Here is a 17,284-nt window from a genome sequence, read left to right on the forward strand (position 1 = left end):
TGATAGAGAGTCCAGGGGCCATGCTTTCCAGGGCGCCTCCAGTCTCAGTCAGACCATTAAGTCTGGTCTTCTTACTAGAATTTGAGTTCTGCATCCGATCGTTCTACTGCTCCATCAGGGACCCTCTGTTGTGTTCCCTGTCAGGACATTCATTGGTGGTGGCTGGGCACCATGTAGTTCTTCTGGCCTCAGGCTGATGGAGTCTCTGGTTTATGTGGCCCTTTCTGTCTCTTGGGCTAATATTTTCCTTGTGTCTTCGGTGTTTTTCATTCTCCTTTACTCCAGGTAGGTTGGGAACAATTGATACATCTTAGATGGCTGCTCGCTAGCTTTTAAGACCCCAGACGCCACTCACCGAAGTGGGATGCAGAACATAAAATGAAAGCTTCTTGAAGACTCCAACATACGTTCAATGTTATACCCTCTGCATCACAGAACATAGTACTGTGTCCACAGTGGGCACTTGACATCTTATAGATGCATGGAGACTTGCTGCCTCCCACCAAACTCTTATCATGTTAAAGTTTGATTGCCACTTCCTCCAGAGGACAATCTCCTGGAGATTCTGAATCGATAGGGCTAAGAATGGGGTCTGGAATCTGTGTTTTTAACAAGATCCACAGGTGATTCTGATGATCAGTAGAATTTGGGAAACAATGGGCAATCTCTAATACTTCTTCCAGCTCCTACATTCTGAGGCTTATAATGATTAATACACTGGTTCTCAACCCTAGTTATACACTAGAACCACCTGAACTTTTTTAAAAAAACACTGATACTCAGGCTCTGCCCTGGACCAATTGAATTAGAAGTTGGGGTTGGGGAGCCCAGGCATTGGTCTTGACAAGGCTTCCCCAAATGATTGTGCTATGTTGCCAAGGTTGAGAACTCCTGGTCTAATATGTTGTCTCTTTAAGAAAATATTTTCCTTTTAACAGAGTGACTCTCACTATGGCAGGCCATTTGGGGAGCATTCTAGGGGCACAGGAGTCCTTTATTAGGGCCCCTCAAACCATACTGCATAAATAGACACTTGTTAAGCCTATATGTATTTAAGTGTGTTCCTTAATCTTTGAATGACAAACTATTCCCCATGATTGGCTATTTATTAACCTTGGTAACCCTTAGACCTTGGCACATAGGAGGTCCTCAATAAGTGTCTTAAATAGATCAACAAAGTACTGTGTTATAACCTAGAATGTCCCTGGTAAAGAAAACAGACAATTCCTTCCAATAGAACCCCAGTTTTCTGGTTTTGAAAATCTAGCCTGTACCCAAAGAGCTTGAATCACCTCTGCTTGGAACCACCACTCCAGAAAAAAACAGCCCAAATACTGGGAACCACTATAGAAGAACTGGTTTTCCACAGAGCTGCTTGAGGTATAATGTTTGGCAGATGGTAGGTACTCAAACCATACTTGGTGAATTAATGAATTAATCAATTATTAAACATAACGATCAACTAATCTGTTTTATTCTGTTACTACTGTGTGCCTGGTGTTAGGAGGAGACACAGTAATATAAAATGTCATCTCTTCTCTTACAACCTGGTTGGGGAGATGAGATATGGCAGTATGGATTAACAAGGAGTACTGTAGGAGGCCCATAGGACAAAACGAGACTAAATGGGCACACCGGCCCAGGGGCAAGGATGAGAAGGCAGGAGGGGACAGGAAAGCTGTTAATAGGGAACCCCAGGTTGAGAAGGGAGAGTGTTGACATGTCATGAGGTTGGTAACCAATGTGACAAAACAATGTGTGTACTAATTGTTTAATGAGAAGCTAGTTCTGTAAACCTTCATCTAAAGTACAATGAAAAAATTAACTGATTAAAAAAAGAAGGAGTACCGTAGGAAATTGGGTGGGAGAGGAATGTAAGAGCTGGGGAAGGCTTCAGGACAGAGGTGGAATTTGAGCTGGGCTTTAAAGAAGAGATGACATTTAGCTGAGCATAAGGGAAACTGGGGGCCCTGAAGGGTGGGGATGGAAAGGAGACAGCATGTGGCAGGCACAGTAGTGGGAACTAAGGCTTTGAACCCATTCATTCTGATTCAAACCCTTGCTGAGAATTTGCATTTCCACACCAGATAACCTGAATCAGAATCTACATTTTAACAAGATCCCCGGGTGATTCTTACGTATATCTGGGGATCTTGTGACATTTTAACAAGTGCCCCATTGTCTTAAAACCCTTCCACAGTTATCACAGTAGAGCGCTATCTTACACTAAAATTGTTGGCCAGACACCTGACTTTGGCTAAGATATGAGTGATCACAGCCCTGAAATCTGTAATAATAGAGCCAGAAAATTAAAAAATGGTCAAAGAATCACCAGCTGCTGAATTCAGCCCTGAGGGAGAGACAGGCTGTCTCTTCTATTACTTATTTCACCTAGCTGTTGGCTGCATATTTGCTTCAAGGGGCTTGCAGTGGCCCCGGAGGTACTTAGCAATTCTAGTCCCGTGTTTCAAGCCAAAATTCATTTTAGCCAGAAAGGGTGCCTGTTGCAAAATGAGATTCCCAACTCCTTGGAGGAAAAATAGGATCAGTGAAAAACTCAGATGTCCCAGCCAGAGGTACTCAATCTATGCTTAATGGGTTAAGGCATTTTAAACACTATAGATTCCTGGGTCCTACTCTCCCAGGCCTTTAAGAGCCCCTTGTATTACACTGCAAGGCAGGCCTCATCTGTGTCTGAGCATAAGGCTAGACATGACTCTGTGACACCTAGCAGAGACCAGCTGGCAATGAGTGAGTCACCATCAGTGATCAAGACTGACGTCCAAGAATAGGATGGAGTCTCTTGGAGACCAACAGGACAAGGGTCAATGTGGAATGAGGCACAAACAAGCTGAAAATAGTGCTAAAACAGACACCTGGAAATGATTATAATCCCTGAAAATATTGGCAATTCCATTTCCTCCTTCATGCTTTTGCTCCTATAAATATCTGAATCATTTGTAGTGGCATCTGTAGGACAGGATCTAATCTTGGATGCTCTCACGTCCACTGTGGGTGAATACATAAAAGGAGACCATTTGAGATTCTTCTTCATTTGGTTAAATTCATTAAGCAGGACCAAGGTAGAACCAATGGATTAAAGAAGAGGAAGAGACTGCCAGCTTCAGCCTGCTGTGATGGATCGTTAATTGAAGATTCGGGAAATCTGGCTTCTGATTTCAGCTCTGCTGCCAAATTGTTTTGTTACTTTGAGTAAACCATATCCTCTTCATGGGCCTCAGTTTCACATTTAAAAAACAAGGGCAGACTACATAACCCATTTATGTCTCTAGGGATGCCTCATCCCACACTGTGCCATGGAGATGTCCGATGGTAACTGATCACAGAGAAAGGAAAGGGTGACCGTCAGTTGGAAAGAAAATTTCACCTGTGTCATGTTTGTGGCACCTTTGGTGAAAATTCGGACTACTGTGGGGATGGGGGGCCCTGGTGGCACAGTGGTTAAGAGCTCCGCTGCTAACCAAAAAAAAAAAATATGTTGGCAGTTTGAATCTACCAGCTGCTCCTTGGAAACCCTGTGGGGCAGTTTAACTCTGTCCTATAGGGTCGCTATGAGTCAGAATCGACTCAACAGCAACGGGTTTGGTTTTGGTTTTGGTTTTGGTGGGGATGGAGTCAAGCAGAGTTGCCTGAGCATAGATACAGATCTTTCTGTTTTCCCCATTCCCTTTGCTCCTGCTGCAGCCTGTAGCCCACCCGCCCCCCACCAGACCTCTCCTAGGATTTGAGCACCGGGGTATGCAACATACAAAGGCATTTATTGACGCTCATGAACAGTGAATACTGTAATCACTTTCTGCAAGGATCTCCAGCTCTGGATTTCATTGTGCTGTATTATCTGCTACCAACAAATTGTCCCCATAGCTCAGGATGAGAAGTCTAAGAAGGTGCCTTTAGCTTAGTGGTTCTCAACCTTGGCTGTACATTGACATCACTAGGAGTTTTAAAAATACTGATGTCCAGTACTCACCCTCAGGAATTCTACTGTAATTGGTCTGGGGTGGGGCCTGGGCATCAGGATTTTTTCAAAACTCTCTAGTGTTTCTAACGTGCAGCCAGGACTGAAACCCACTGCTTGAGTTCCTGCTGGACTCAGGTGGGACAGGAGGCTGTTTGCAATCCAGGGCTTCGAACTGGTTCATTCTGGTTAGAAACCCTGCTGAGAATTTGCATTTCCACCCCAGATATATTGAATCAGAAGCTACATTTTAACAAATAAGAATCACCTGGGGATTTGTTAAATGGTAGATTCTGATTCAGTATATCAGGGGTGGGAATGCAAATTCTCAGCAGGGGTTCCAACTGGAGTGAACCAACTCCGAAGCCCTGTTGCAGTCTGATCTCTGTGGGTAATGAGATTGCTGGACCTGAAAGAGAACACAGCTGGGACCAGGGCCCAAGATGAGGATGTTTGTTTCTAGTGTCTTTATTTTCAGGCCCCGCCTTCCTCTGGCTAATGGGGTAAATGAATCTCAACAGCAACGTTGATGGCAGACGATGGCTTAATATGTTGCCTTCCCAGCTGGCAGGGACCTTCATGGCTTCAACCCAGAGGAATTCCTGATTGTAGGACTCACAAGTTCCATGGTGGTTTGAAGTAGCCCCCAGCCTGTTTTTTCTCCTAGTCTTTCTCATCTCAGTAAATGGCCACTTAATTCTTCCAGTTGACTCCTCTCTTTTTCTCACCCCCCACATCCAATCCATCAACATATCATCTTGATTCTATCTTCAAAATATATCCAGAACTCAATCATTTTTCATCATCTCCATTATCAATACCCTAGCCTAAGTCTCCATTGTATTTTGACTGTATTATTGCAATAAACTCCTAACTACTCTCCCTACTTCTGCCCTTACCCTCCTACAGTCTGTGTTCCACACAGCAGCCAGAGGCATCCTTTTAAAATGCGAGTCAGATCATGTCTGCTCAAAACCAGAAAAACCAAAAAACAAACCAAACTCGTTGCCGTCGAGTCGATTCCAACTCATAGCAATCCTACAGGACAGAGTGGAACTGTCCCGTAGGATTTCCAAAGAGCAGCTGGTGGATTTGAACTGCTGACCTTTTGGTTAACAGCCAAGCTCTTAGTCATTATGCCACCAGGGCTCCCAAAACCCTCCAGTGGAGTAAAATTGAAAGTTCTTGGCATGGTTTTCAAGATCCTGCATGATCCAGCCCCCAGCTGCCTCTCTGATCACATCTCCTCCCATCCCCTCTCCATCATTCTACTCCAGCTATAGTAGGTTTCCTTGCTGTTCCTCATACACCTCAATCCTATGCCCACCTCAGGGCCTTTACTGTTCTTTCTATTTGGAAGGCTCTTTCCTCAGATAGCCTCATGGTTGTCTCTCCCTCACTTCCTTCAGGTTTCTGCTTAAATATCACCTCCTTAGAGAAGTCTTTCCTGACCACCTTGTCTAAAATAACACCCCTACCATTCCCACCCTCACTCCTTCTCTTGTCCTCATAGTCTATATTTGCTACCTGTTATGGATTGAACTGTGTCCCCCCAAAATATGTGTTGCAAGTCCTAGCCTCTATTCCTGTGGTTATAATCCCATTTGGGAATGGATTGTCTTTGTTATGTGAATGAGGCAGGATTAGTCTAGGGTATGTCTTGAATCAATCTCTTGAGATATAAAAGAGATTAAACAAGCAAACTAGAGAAGCAGAAGTGGGGCAAGATTGATGTCAAGCCACTTGGAGATCTCCAAGGAACCAGGAAACAGAAGCTAAAGAGAGAAGGACTTTCCCCCAGAGCTGACAGTGAGATAAAACCTTCCGATAGAGCCGGCACCCTAAATTCAGACTTCTAGCCTCCTAACCTGTGAGAAAATAAATACCTGTTTGTTAAAGCCATCCACTTGTGGTATTTCTGTTATAGCAGCACTAGATGACTAAGACGCTACCTAACAGGTATTTGTTTTTAATCACCTGACTGTTTCTGCTAGAATGTACACTCTGCGAGGGCATGGAATTTTGTCTCTCTTGTTCATTGCTGTATCCTTCATCATGTAGAGCAGTGCCTGACATCACATAATAGGTTCTCTGTCAGTTTGTTGAATGAATGAGTAAATGTCCCGAAGACATGGGGCTGGCCCTCACCAGGACTCTTGTATTTCCTGATTGGTGGATATCTTAGTTATCTAGTGCTGCTAAAACAGAAATACCACAAGTGGGTGGTTTTAAAGAACAAAAATTTATTTTCCCACAGGTTAAACCAAACCAAACCACTGCCGTCGAGTCGATTCCGAGTCATAGTGACCCCATATGACAGAGTAGAACTCCCCCATAGGGTTTCCAAGGAGCAGCTGGTGGATTCAAACTGCTGACCCTTTGGTTAGCAGCCGAGCTCTTAACCACTGCACCACCAGTTCTCACAGGTTAGGAGGCTGTAAGTCCAAATTCAGAGTGTGGCTCTAGGGGGAGGTTCTTCCTTATCTATTTCAGCCTCTAGTAGCCCTGGTCTTTGGAGTTCCTGGGGTTGTAGATTCATCTACCTCCATCATCATCAGATAGTGTCTGTCTTCCCCGTTTGTGCTCTTTTGTCTCTGTGTCTCTGCTGTTCTTTTAAAAACTCAGAAGTGATTAGATTTAGGACATACCCTACACTGGTATGGCCTCAACTGACTGATTACATTACATTACATTGCGTTATGGAAGGAGATTATATTATATCACATTACATTACATCCACAGATATAGGGGTTAGAATTCCAACACATATTTTGGGGGGACAAAAGTCAATCCATAACAATGGGCTAGATAGAGCTCAGTGGGGAGAAGGGTAAGCATCCAGGGAGCACCCAGGAAAGGCTAAGTTTCCAGTATTTGCTAGCCATGCTTCCTGGAGAATTTATGGGAGAGTTTTCAAGAACTAGGGAGCCTAGCTGATTGTTTGGGTGTTTCTTACAGAATTGGATAAACAAATTGGTGTAGAGTCCAGAACTAGAAAGCCAAGACACCTGGGTTAAATCCCTGACATCTCTATTCCTGAATAGTTTAGAAACTGTGGATAAATCATTCTGGAGTGCTAGGCCTCTTTTCTTCCACATCTGAAATAACATTTGCTATGAGCCTCCTTCCTAGGGGCAGGGCATATCTGTGAGATGAGTAAGATCATTTCTGTAAATCCTTTGGGATGCTTGTGTTCAAATGTAATAAAAACTACCATTTAGGTATATCTCATATTAAGAAAATCAAATATATAAAAATTCTGTATTTGTTATTACCAAAGAACGTTTGCAAACTCCCATAGGCCTAGAGCATTAATAATGGGATTCAATTTACCCAAATTCAATCATGCCCAGCTTTCTCAGAACACACCAATTATATAAGGAAGCACTTAGCGCATTACCTTGCACCTAGTAGGTAATCAATACTTATTTATTGACTTACTGATCAGTAAGGAAAAGTGTACGTGTACTCAGACATCTTAACTCCAACGTGATAAAGGTCAGGTTTTCCTCAGGGAGAGAGAAATAACCAGTCCCCTGTTCTTTTTTCAGTCCCCCAAATCTGCCTTCATCAGTGCTGCGAAGAAGGCCGACTGAGGTCCAATCCTGTGAAGGTCCGATTTTCTGAGCAGGTGGCAGTTGGAGAAACAGATGCAGTAAGTGCAGCCTCAGCTCCCTCTCCTGGGCCCTTGGCCAGAATTGGTCTGGATATCAAGTTCTCCTACAGGAGCGGTTGCTTGTCCACTCTTCCTCATAGTGGACAGTATTAGGAAGGGGTTGGAGTGGGAGGACCCCAATGCTGTATAGGTGGGTCATGAGTGAGGAGTGTGTGGTGTCTAGAGAGGCCCTGGGCGTTGTAGGGAGAAGGAGTACGTACTGAGTCACTCAGGATCCTCATGGTGCTTTGAGAAATTCCATCCCCAGTACAGTAGTTTACACTCAGAACAGATGCTCCATAAACATATTTTGGTTATTTGATAGAAGCAGGAAGGAAGGAGTGGTTTTCTGAAGATCCATGGGAAGAGCGGCTGGTGAAATTGAGCTCTCTTCACATTGAAGTGATACTGCAACTCCACATCTTGACTGTAGAAGGCTGTGCAGTAGTGGATGAAGCTTCCATAGGGAAAATGATACAGACTCTCATTAAATCACAAAGTCTTTAGTAGGCACCTGCTGGGTTCCCAGGCCCACACAGGATGCAAAATAGATACCTGTTCCCTGACACTGGATAGCTCTCAGTGATGTTGGGGGGATAAGTGGTTCAGATTGAGACAATACAATACTGCTGGGTGGCATTGTTTCAAGGAGCAGGTAATGGTTCAACAGCTGATGCCACATGCCAATTTTGAGGGTCGTGGGCAGCCCACAGTCTTTTTCATTGCTTTGTGGGGTTTGCATGAAGTGAATTGCCCGTTCCAGATGTGCAAATGAGAAGAGGTGGGTGGAGAGCAGAAAGGTGCGTGTTAAGCAGCAGTGGATTGGTGCCCAGAGTCCCCCTGGAATCTGCGGAACTTGGTGATATCCCAGTGGGGGGCGGGGGGGGAGCTGGAGCTAACAGGCACTTGTGTGCTTTTTCAGGCTGTTGCTGGCTGGGCTCTCAGGAGGCCCTTGTCATTTATGTACTGAGGCACAGCTGCAGTTTTTGAGAGACGATAGCAAGCCCAGACTGAACAGGGAAATCACCGGGGTGCTGGGCACTTAGAGAGTTCTTTGAGGTAGAGCCACTCAGAAGAAGGGATAAAGGACACAGATGTCTCCCATCCCCATTTCCCTGACTCTCATCTCCAAACTCAGCTCATGTCCTCCCCTATCCCTGTCCAAGGAAGTATGGGAAGTCCAGGGGACTACAGGACCCCAATGGGCAAATTGGCATGTCAATCCTAGCAGGAAAAGTTGAAGAGAAGCAGGTGGGCAGTGAGCAGAGAGGAAAGGGAGCAGTATGGAGACCCTGCAGATCAGGGTGAAGCAGACCCTGAGGTCTAAGTCATTAAGGGGACATTTGTGTCCTGAGCCCTTAAAAACCCAGAAGAAATGTGACTTGAATTTAGAAAGTATAGGCGGATGCATCCTGTCCCATCCCAACATTACAGAGTAATCAACCAAGGCCAAGCCACTCAGTGAAGAACTCCCTTGCTTCCCCTCTCCTCCTTTCCCTTCCTTTTCTTTCCTCCCTTTTTTCTCCCCCTCCTTCTCTTTCCTACACTCTCCCTTCCCCACTCTATCCTTCCCCCATTATGAATCCCTTCTTTATACTTCTCAACTAGGCTACAGGCAGAATCTAGCCCCCACTCCAGACCAATCTGAATGTAAATGCCCCAGAGTAGCTAGGACCCACCTAGAGTTATTTCTTTCTCTCCTGGACAGGCCACCAGGCACAGTCTGAGGCTCTTGGCTGGGAGAGAAACAGGTATCAATCTTCCAACTCTAGCTGTGCTCAGGAAATTACCTGATGCCACAACAGCAGCCTCCCTCCCCTCCTTACCACCAGTGCAGACCATAGCAGCCTCACCATTGGTTGGGACCTGGGGGAGTCCAGGCCCAGGTGACTCCTGGCTATCTTATCATCCCTTTCCCTTTGTGTTCCAAGGCTTTATTAAGCAGCCACAGCAAAAATAAATCCTGTGGGCGTTCCTTGCCAACTCTATTTTTAAGCAAAATCAATTAAGTAATTATCTGAGTCCAACCCAGTGTGCTAAATAAAACCTGCCACCGCTGAGCATCATCAGCCTGGGGATCCAGGGCCTCTGGCCTTGGCAGGATTCTCGGGATCAGAGAGAAAGCCAGGGAGTCACACTTTTCCAGTGTTATATAGTATGCCATCACTTCCCACCTTTGGCTTCACACCAGCCATACCTGACTTCTGGCTCGCACCACTGGCAGCCACACCCCAACCCAAGAGGACTTGATTATTCCTATTCCCATGCTTTGTCCATGACAGTCCCTTGATCTGACTGTTGTCTTCTGACCTAATAATCCACACCCATCATCACCTTCAAAATCAAAATCCAATTCACCCTATCTAGGAATCCTTAACATCTGTCTTGTTGAGTTGTTTTGGTCCTATAATTGTTGTCTAGTGGATTCATGTGTGTATGCCAGGTCACTACAACAAGAGTGTAAGACTGGGCCCAGGTCTAACATAGTGCTGGGCATATAGCAGAGGCTCAGTGAATGTCCATTGAATTAAGGAATCTGGCTACCTTATGCTGCTTTTCAGTTCCTATAGAACTAATGATGTTGGCCCAGGGAAATGGCTGGACTCTTCTGCTGACTCTAATCATTTAAAAACCCGTTGCCATTGAGTTGATTCCGACTCATAGTGATCCTATAGGACAGAGTAGAACGGCCCCATAGGATTTCCAAGGAGCGGCTGGTGGATTCAAACTGCTGACCTTTTGGTTAGCAGCTGAGCTCTTAACCACTATGCCACCAGGGCTCCTAATCATTCAAGTAAACACATATTAAACACCTACTGGCGGTTAAGCACTCCACTGCTAACCCAAAGGTTGGCAGTTCAAACCCGTCCAAGGACACCTCAGAAGAAAGGTCTGGCTATCTGCTTCCAAGAGGTCACAGCCTTGAAAACTCTACTGAATGCAGTTCCACTCTGCACCCATGGAGTCACCATGAGTTAGAATTGACTCGACAGCAACTGGTTTGGTTAAGCACTGCACCTACTGCTCATTCATTCAGCAGCCATTTATTGAGCAACAACTGCGTGCCAGGAACTCTGCTTAGTGTTGGGACTACAAAGATGAATGGGGCATGGTCATTGTGCTCTGAGTTCACCGTTTGATGAGAAAGACAAATATTCTCCAGAAGTATGATAAGAGTAGTGAGAGAGGTGCATATAAATTGCAATGGGAATGCAAGGGAAGAGCAGGTCAAAGTACCTGAGGGTATTTGGTCAAGGCTTTAAATAATACATATTTGACCTAGGTCTTGAAGGATGAGTAGGAGTTTGCCAAGGAGAGAAATAGGAGAGGTATTCTAAGCAGAGGGAACAGCCTTTTTTTAACAAATATTTATTGAGAACTTAACATGCACCACCTCCTATTCAGAAGTATGGAGGCATGAAAGAGCAGTGTGCAAACCAAGAATGGCAAGACATGATGCTGGAGAGGTAGGAGGGGGCCAAGTCAGAAAGAGCCTTAGATGCCACGAGGGAGGGAGAATGGCAGAACAAAGGTATGGACATGGAAGTGATCTTGATATGTGAAGGGCACGATGGAAAAGGAGAATGTTGTGTGTAGGGATGTTTCAGGAGATAAGGTCAGGTGAGTGAGTTGTACTCAGAAGGAGCTTTGAACCACAGTATAATGTGGGTGTGCTGTGATGTCAAAGGAAGGGTGAACTTTTGACATGGACCAGTCAATGTCTTCTTGGAGAATTTGGTTCTGGGGTCCATGTAACATTATTATTGATCTGCTTTTCCTCTGTCTCTTTGTCCTCCCATACCTTTGGCTCCCTGTCTCCTTCTCTTTCTCCTTTCTCTTCCTCCTTTCTTTTCCTTTCCACACCCCTCCTCTGGCTTCCCTCCTCCTTCTAAACGAGCCCCTCTCCTTGTGCTTTCCCTGCCTGTTCACAGAAAATGATGAAGAAAGAAGCTCTTCTCCTTATCCCCAACGTCCTAAAGGTTTTCTTAGAAAATGGGCAGATCAAGTCGTTCACATTTGATGGCCGGACCACTGTTAAGGTACATATACAGTCTCCTCTTAGGTCAGTCTTTCCAGAGGACACACAGCTGCTTGCCTTCATGTTCCTCCAAGTCTGTACATAGCTGCTCACTGCTGGAGCAAGGTGGCCTTTTAGCTTCTGCTGCTTATGAGTCTGCAAAAACACCCTTCTCAGATGGGGGTGAGGGATGGAAATTTACATGCCCAGCTGTGTGCTAGTAGATTGTGTGTGTGTGTTGGTGTGCATGAGCACATGGGTGCACATCTACTTGTGAACTGCTTTGTGTTTGTGTTATACTGGGTCCTTCAGGACTCAGGAGCCCAAGAGTGTGAAGATCATTAAGCAAGCCATTTATAAAGCAAAAGCAATTTATATTGATACAATAACACCTACACAAGTTTACACACAGAAATCAACAAATGCAATCTCTGGAGAGATTAGTTTAGCCATGCCTTGCTTTTTAAATAACAACCAGATCTTAAACACTGAACCAAGATTTGAAAAGTCCAGCAACTGCCCATTTGGCTGTTCGTTTCACAGGAAGAGCAATTACTGAGCTGTGATTCTTAACAGCTCAGCTAGGCGTCTAAAAGTTGTAGTGATTCTCTTCGTCCTGAGGAGTAGAGGTGATGATGTGATTAACCCCCAGGTTCACTTTGCTCTGGGACAAAAAAAAATCCATGCCTGCTTCTTCTGGACTCTTGCCAGAAAGAGAATACCAGCCCCGGAAGGAATGTTTCAATGCAACCAGTGCTGCCCAAACTACTGGGCACCTGCAGTGCCTACCCAGGAAGCCCACCTTGGTCCACAGGTCCTGAGGTACCCATGCTAGGGCAAAGACAACCCTATAAATAAATAAAAAAACAAAAAACAAACGCTGATCCAGGAAAACTTTTGCTAAGAAGAGTTGTCAGGTGTTCAAAAATGGCTTTACCAGTGGTTCTCAACCAGGGTCTGTACTGCCCACTCCCAGAGGGCTTTTGGAAATGTCTAAGGGTATTCTGGATCATCACAATGATTTGGTGTGCTACTGGCATTTAGTATCTCAGGGTCAGGGATGCTAAATGTCCTTCAAGTAGTGGAGCAGTCCCTGGATGATGAAGAATAGTCTTGCCCGAAGTGCCGGTATCACCCCAGTTGAGAAACACTGTGCCCAAACCACAGTGATTAAACCAAGGGTTTCTTTTGAAGGCTTAGGCCTGGATGGGTCCCCAGACCAGGAACTCACCTAGGACCAAAACACATTCTTTAGGGTACCATGGGATGGTCTCTTGGTAATTGAAGGTCTCAGGCTATGGGAGGGGGCATTGAAACAGAACTAGACCACCCAGGAGTTATCCAAATGTCCCTCTCCAGATATGCATATCTTTGTGTCAGAATCCTCCTTGGTGATTACTCATGGGTTGATATGTCCGTTGTATATTCTGTCTCTGCACTGCAGTGTTTACTCACCTCCCTCTCCTCTTAGAGGCTTCTCTGAGCATTCTCCTACCTCACACCATCACTGCCATCATTGCTTCCAGGTAGCCCTAGCCTTCCAGGACAGTGGTGTTCCCCTTGCTCATGATCTCACTCTGACTTCATGGAGGGTGCGCTGGTTATTCATTGGAACTTTGACAGGCTGCCAAGCCACTTGTACCAGAGAGGTACCTGGCTGAATTGACCGCCTGGCATGGAGGCCATTACACTTGTAACACCAGTTGGCAGTCACTGGCTTGGCTGTCCACAGTCCCAGTGCAGCCGAACTGCAAAGAAAACCTCATCTGTCCCTGCCAGAGTGCCAGCAACACTGGCGCCTCTGTGACTACTTGGATAATACGAAGAGAGATTCTCAAGTACCCACCAATTTCCATCCTAACATTTGAATAGCTAAACGTCTTTTAATGTTCAGAGTGGCTTGTTTGGCAACGCTGGCTGTAAGGGAGCTTATCATTCCCAAGTCTATTTCTTTCAGGCTTTTGGGAGCTCAGTGATGCCAACTCCACAAACACACACACTGGAGCCCAGTGTACGTGGAAGTCACAGCAAATAGATGACAGAAGTCTCAAAACTGACATTTGGACAGCCCCCACGGATATGTTTCCAGACACCCTAATATTAAAAGTAGGGCAACTAGTCTGAATTGGGACATGTTGTAAGTGTAAAACATATACTGGATTTAGAAGACTTAGTGTATACATATATCAATATAGATATAGATAGGTCCCTGGGTGGTGCAAATGGTGTGCACTGGACTACTAACCTAAAGATTGGCAGTTTGAACTCAGCCGCACCTTGGAAGAAAGGCCTGGCGATCTGCTTTCATAAAGATTACAACCAAGAAAACCATATGCAGCAGTTCTACTCTGTAACACATGGGGTCACCATGAGTCAGAATTGAGTCGATGGCAACAGGTTTTTTTTTTAATAGCATAGATATATCCATTTATATTACATAATTATATCTCACTAATAACTTTTTATATTGATTACATTGGAAATGATAATTATTTTGGATCTATGAGTTAAATGAAGTACATTATTAAAATAAAAAAAAAGTAGGGCAGCAGAGCAGATGGAACCCATAAGTAGTCAGATTTATGACTGTGCACAAGACACGTAACATAGTTCCTCTGCATGGACACATTTCTCAAGTTGCTAAATCGATCATCTCTAAAAGCCAGCTGCATTCAAAAATGAACATTTCACTGGTAACTCAAATCATTTGATTTAGATTATGAATCCAGAAATAGTAAACTTTTTAATCATATAAATGTGGCTTTTGTTTTTGTGAATGCCTAAGAAAATAGTTAACGGACAAACCAGGGCTAACATTCTGACTTACCAGAGAAGGTTAGGGAAGAACCAACACAAGGCCTGGCACTTAGTAAGCACTGCTGAAGAGGAGGAGTGAGGACCACAGGGAGGGAGGGAAGGAGGGAGGAGAAGGACCAGGCAAAATTCAGAAACACCTCCCTCCACCCCCTGTGCCTTTAGTGTTCCCCAGGGCTCAGGCCTCTGATGGCACTGATGGGTCACTTTACTCATCCTGGAGCACAGGGCCTGGGCCACCATAGAGGCTTGGGCAGCTTCTCTAGAGCCCCTATATCTCTGTCTGCCCCACTTTCCCAGCCTCAGCTTTCTCCCCAGGACTAACTTTCTTGGTGTTCAGTCCTTCTCCCCCATGTTTGGCATTTAGAGTAGCTTAGAGCTGAAATGGTTCTCCCTCTCAGGGCTCTTTTCTCTTCCACAGGACGTGATGGTGACACTACAGGACCGACTTTCCTTGAGGTACATTGAGCACTTTGCTCTTGTCCTTGAGTATGCCGGGCCAGAACAAAATCACAAGTTCCTGCTTCTCCAGGACAAGCAGCCCCTGGCTTATGTAAGCAATCCCCTTGTCCTGGCTTAATTGCTTTGCATGCATGTGGCCTCTACTAGAGAGGAGGACTCAAGGCCTTCCCTGTCTAGAAACTTAATAATGATATACTCAGACCCACAGTTTTCAACTGGGGTCAGTACGACCCACCTCCAAATGGGCTTTTGGAAATGTCCACTGTGACCCAAGAAGGGCATGAAGGTCATTAGTCTCGGTCTCTAGTGGGGAGAGTTTGGGGTGATGATTCACTGCACAGCACCTGGAATGTGAAGTTTGAAGAGCAGTGTCAAGTCTCTTGTCTCCTAAAAGCCCTGCTTGCTAGATTTTTCTGCCTCCTGAGAGGAAATGTGGCCCTTCAGATGAAGGCTGTAATCTGGAAGGGTCAGGAAATGGAATTGCCCATGAGAACTATCTAGTGAGACTAGGACATGTGGGGATTGGGTGTGGGCTGAGTAGGGCCAAGAACGGGCAGCATGTCACCCAGATCAACTTCTAAGGTAGAGTAGGAAAAAGTTTCTGTTCAGTATGTTTCCTAGCCCTTGCCATATGGGAAAAGAATGGAGAAATCCAGGATTATTGAATAGCATTTCACCAACGGTGAAGCACCAAGAAGAGTCAGAGGCACCCAGGGTCAGCCGATATTCTCAGGTAGAGTGGGAAAGAGTTGGAGAGGGACAGTTGGGAAGAAGTACAATTTCAGAGCCTAAATGGAAGCTAAACCAAAACCAAAATCAGACACAAAACATGAAAGGATTTTAGGGAAAAAAAAATTTGTGTTTAGTTCTCAGCCAAATGCAATCCAGATACTCACAGGTGGGAAGGGAAGGTCGTAGGTCTTCTGCTTGGAGGGAGTCCTAAACTTCCCACCCCCACCCTCAAGAGGCCTTTTGAATTCAATTGGTCTCTTGTTCCAAATGGGGATTTTTAAACCTTTTTATTATGAAAAATTTCAAACATACATAAAAGTAGAAGGAATAATATAATGAGCCTTCATTACCCATCCTCAGCTTCAACAATTATCAATATAGTGCCAACTTATTTCATCTTTACTTCCAAATGGGAGTTTACATCTTTGATTTGGCTTATAACCAGTAACTTACACTGCTCAAAGCTGAGCCCCTGTGCTAGGTAAAGGCATTAGCCCCACAGCAAGAAAAGAGTCTGAGAAGTTCCCGTGATCCCTCTCTTCCTACCTAATGTTTTGAGGCTTAGACCCAATCGTTAATAAAGGGCATGTCCTGGATAAGTGATTTCAAAAGTTCTAGTCAGAAAGGCTGCAAAAAAGACCCGGCTTCTCATCACTTTCCTCTAAGGGTAATTGGAATTGTTCAGGTGGGAGACAGTGGGAAAAAGCAACCTAGCTCTGCCTCAAACCTCACCTTGAGGAGCCACTGAGCTGGCTTCCTATCACCCCAGCCATTGATTCTGGATCTCTTTTCCTCCTACTTCTCATCCCTGGGATTCAGGTGGTGCAGCGGACGCACTATCAAGGAATGAAATGCCTCTTCCGAATAAGCTTCTTTCCCAAAGACCCTGTGGAGCTGCTGCGTAGGGATCCTGCTGCTTTTGAGTACCTGTACATCCAGGTAGAGTTTGGCTTGGGCAAACAAGCCAGCAGGCTGTTCTACCATCACAGTGAAGCTGCTATGTAAGTTTTTTCAGCCTCCAGGTAGCTCTGAAGGCCCTTTCCTCTTCTGCTACCATTGTAGTCCATGGCCAAGTTGATTGGCCTGGTGACCTGAGCTGACTGGGGCTCAAAGTCCTGTCTAATTTTCCAGACACATCAATTTTCAAGAGCAAGAAACCCTAGTAGCTCTGACATTCTCACGGGATCCCAAGGTTTAACAAGCCTATTTGAGTTTCAGAGGGTCTCAACCCCCAATACCCAGATCTAATAAGGAGATGATTCCCAGTTCAGTTCATCCAGAAACATTTGCTGAGAAATTACTCTGGGCCAAGCCCTGTGCTAGGTGCTGGCAATCACTAATGAACAAAGAACTGTCCCAGCTCTCTAGAGCTCATAGATACATAGGCACACAAATAAATATAAGGCAGTGTGATAGGTGCTATGATAATGGCAGAGTACAGTGTCAGTGGGGGCACCTAGGAAGCAGTTTGCCACTTTTACACGGGAGAGTGATAGTGAAGGCTGCCCAGAGGAAGTGACACACGCATGCTCTGAGCCTTGAAGGATGAGGAGAAGTTTGCTATGTAAAGAGATGGAGTGGAGGGGGCACATTCTAGGCAAGGTGACTAGCATTTACAAAGGCA

At 45.1% G+C, this 17,284-nt stretch overlaps 1 protein-coding gene across 1 annotated transcript in view; it reads left to right on the forward strand.

Moving 5' to 3' along the window:
- FRMPD3 (FERM and PDZ domain containing 3) overlaps positions 1–17,284 on the forward strand; it is an 89,931-nt gene that overhangs the window by 36,961 nt on the left and 35,686 nt on the right. The window contains 5 exon segments of the mRNA XM_004379833.1: positions 7,531–7,567; positions 7,570–7,634; positions 11,567–11,674; positions 14,888–15,019; positions 16,480–16,599. Of these exon segments, the coding sequence (XP_004379890.1) occupies positions 7,531–7,567; positions 7,570–7,634; positions 11,567–11,674; positions 14,888–15,019; positions 16,480–16,599 (462 nt within the window).

The sequence above is a fragment of the Trichechus manatus genome, unplaced genomic scaffold, assembly GCF_000243295.1.
Source record: "Trichechus manatus latirostris isolate Lorelei unplaced genomic scaffold, TriManLat1.0 scaffold00068, whole genome shotgun sequence".
Taxonomy (NCBI): domain Eukaryota; kingdom Metazoa; phylum Chordata; class Mammalia; order Sirenia; family Trichechidae; genus Trichechus; species Trichechus manatus.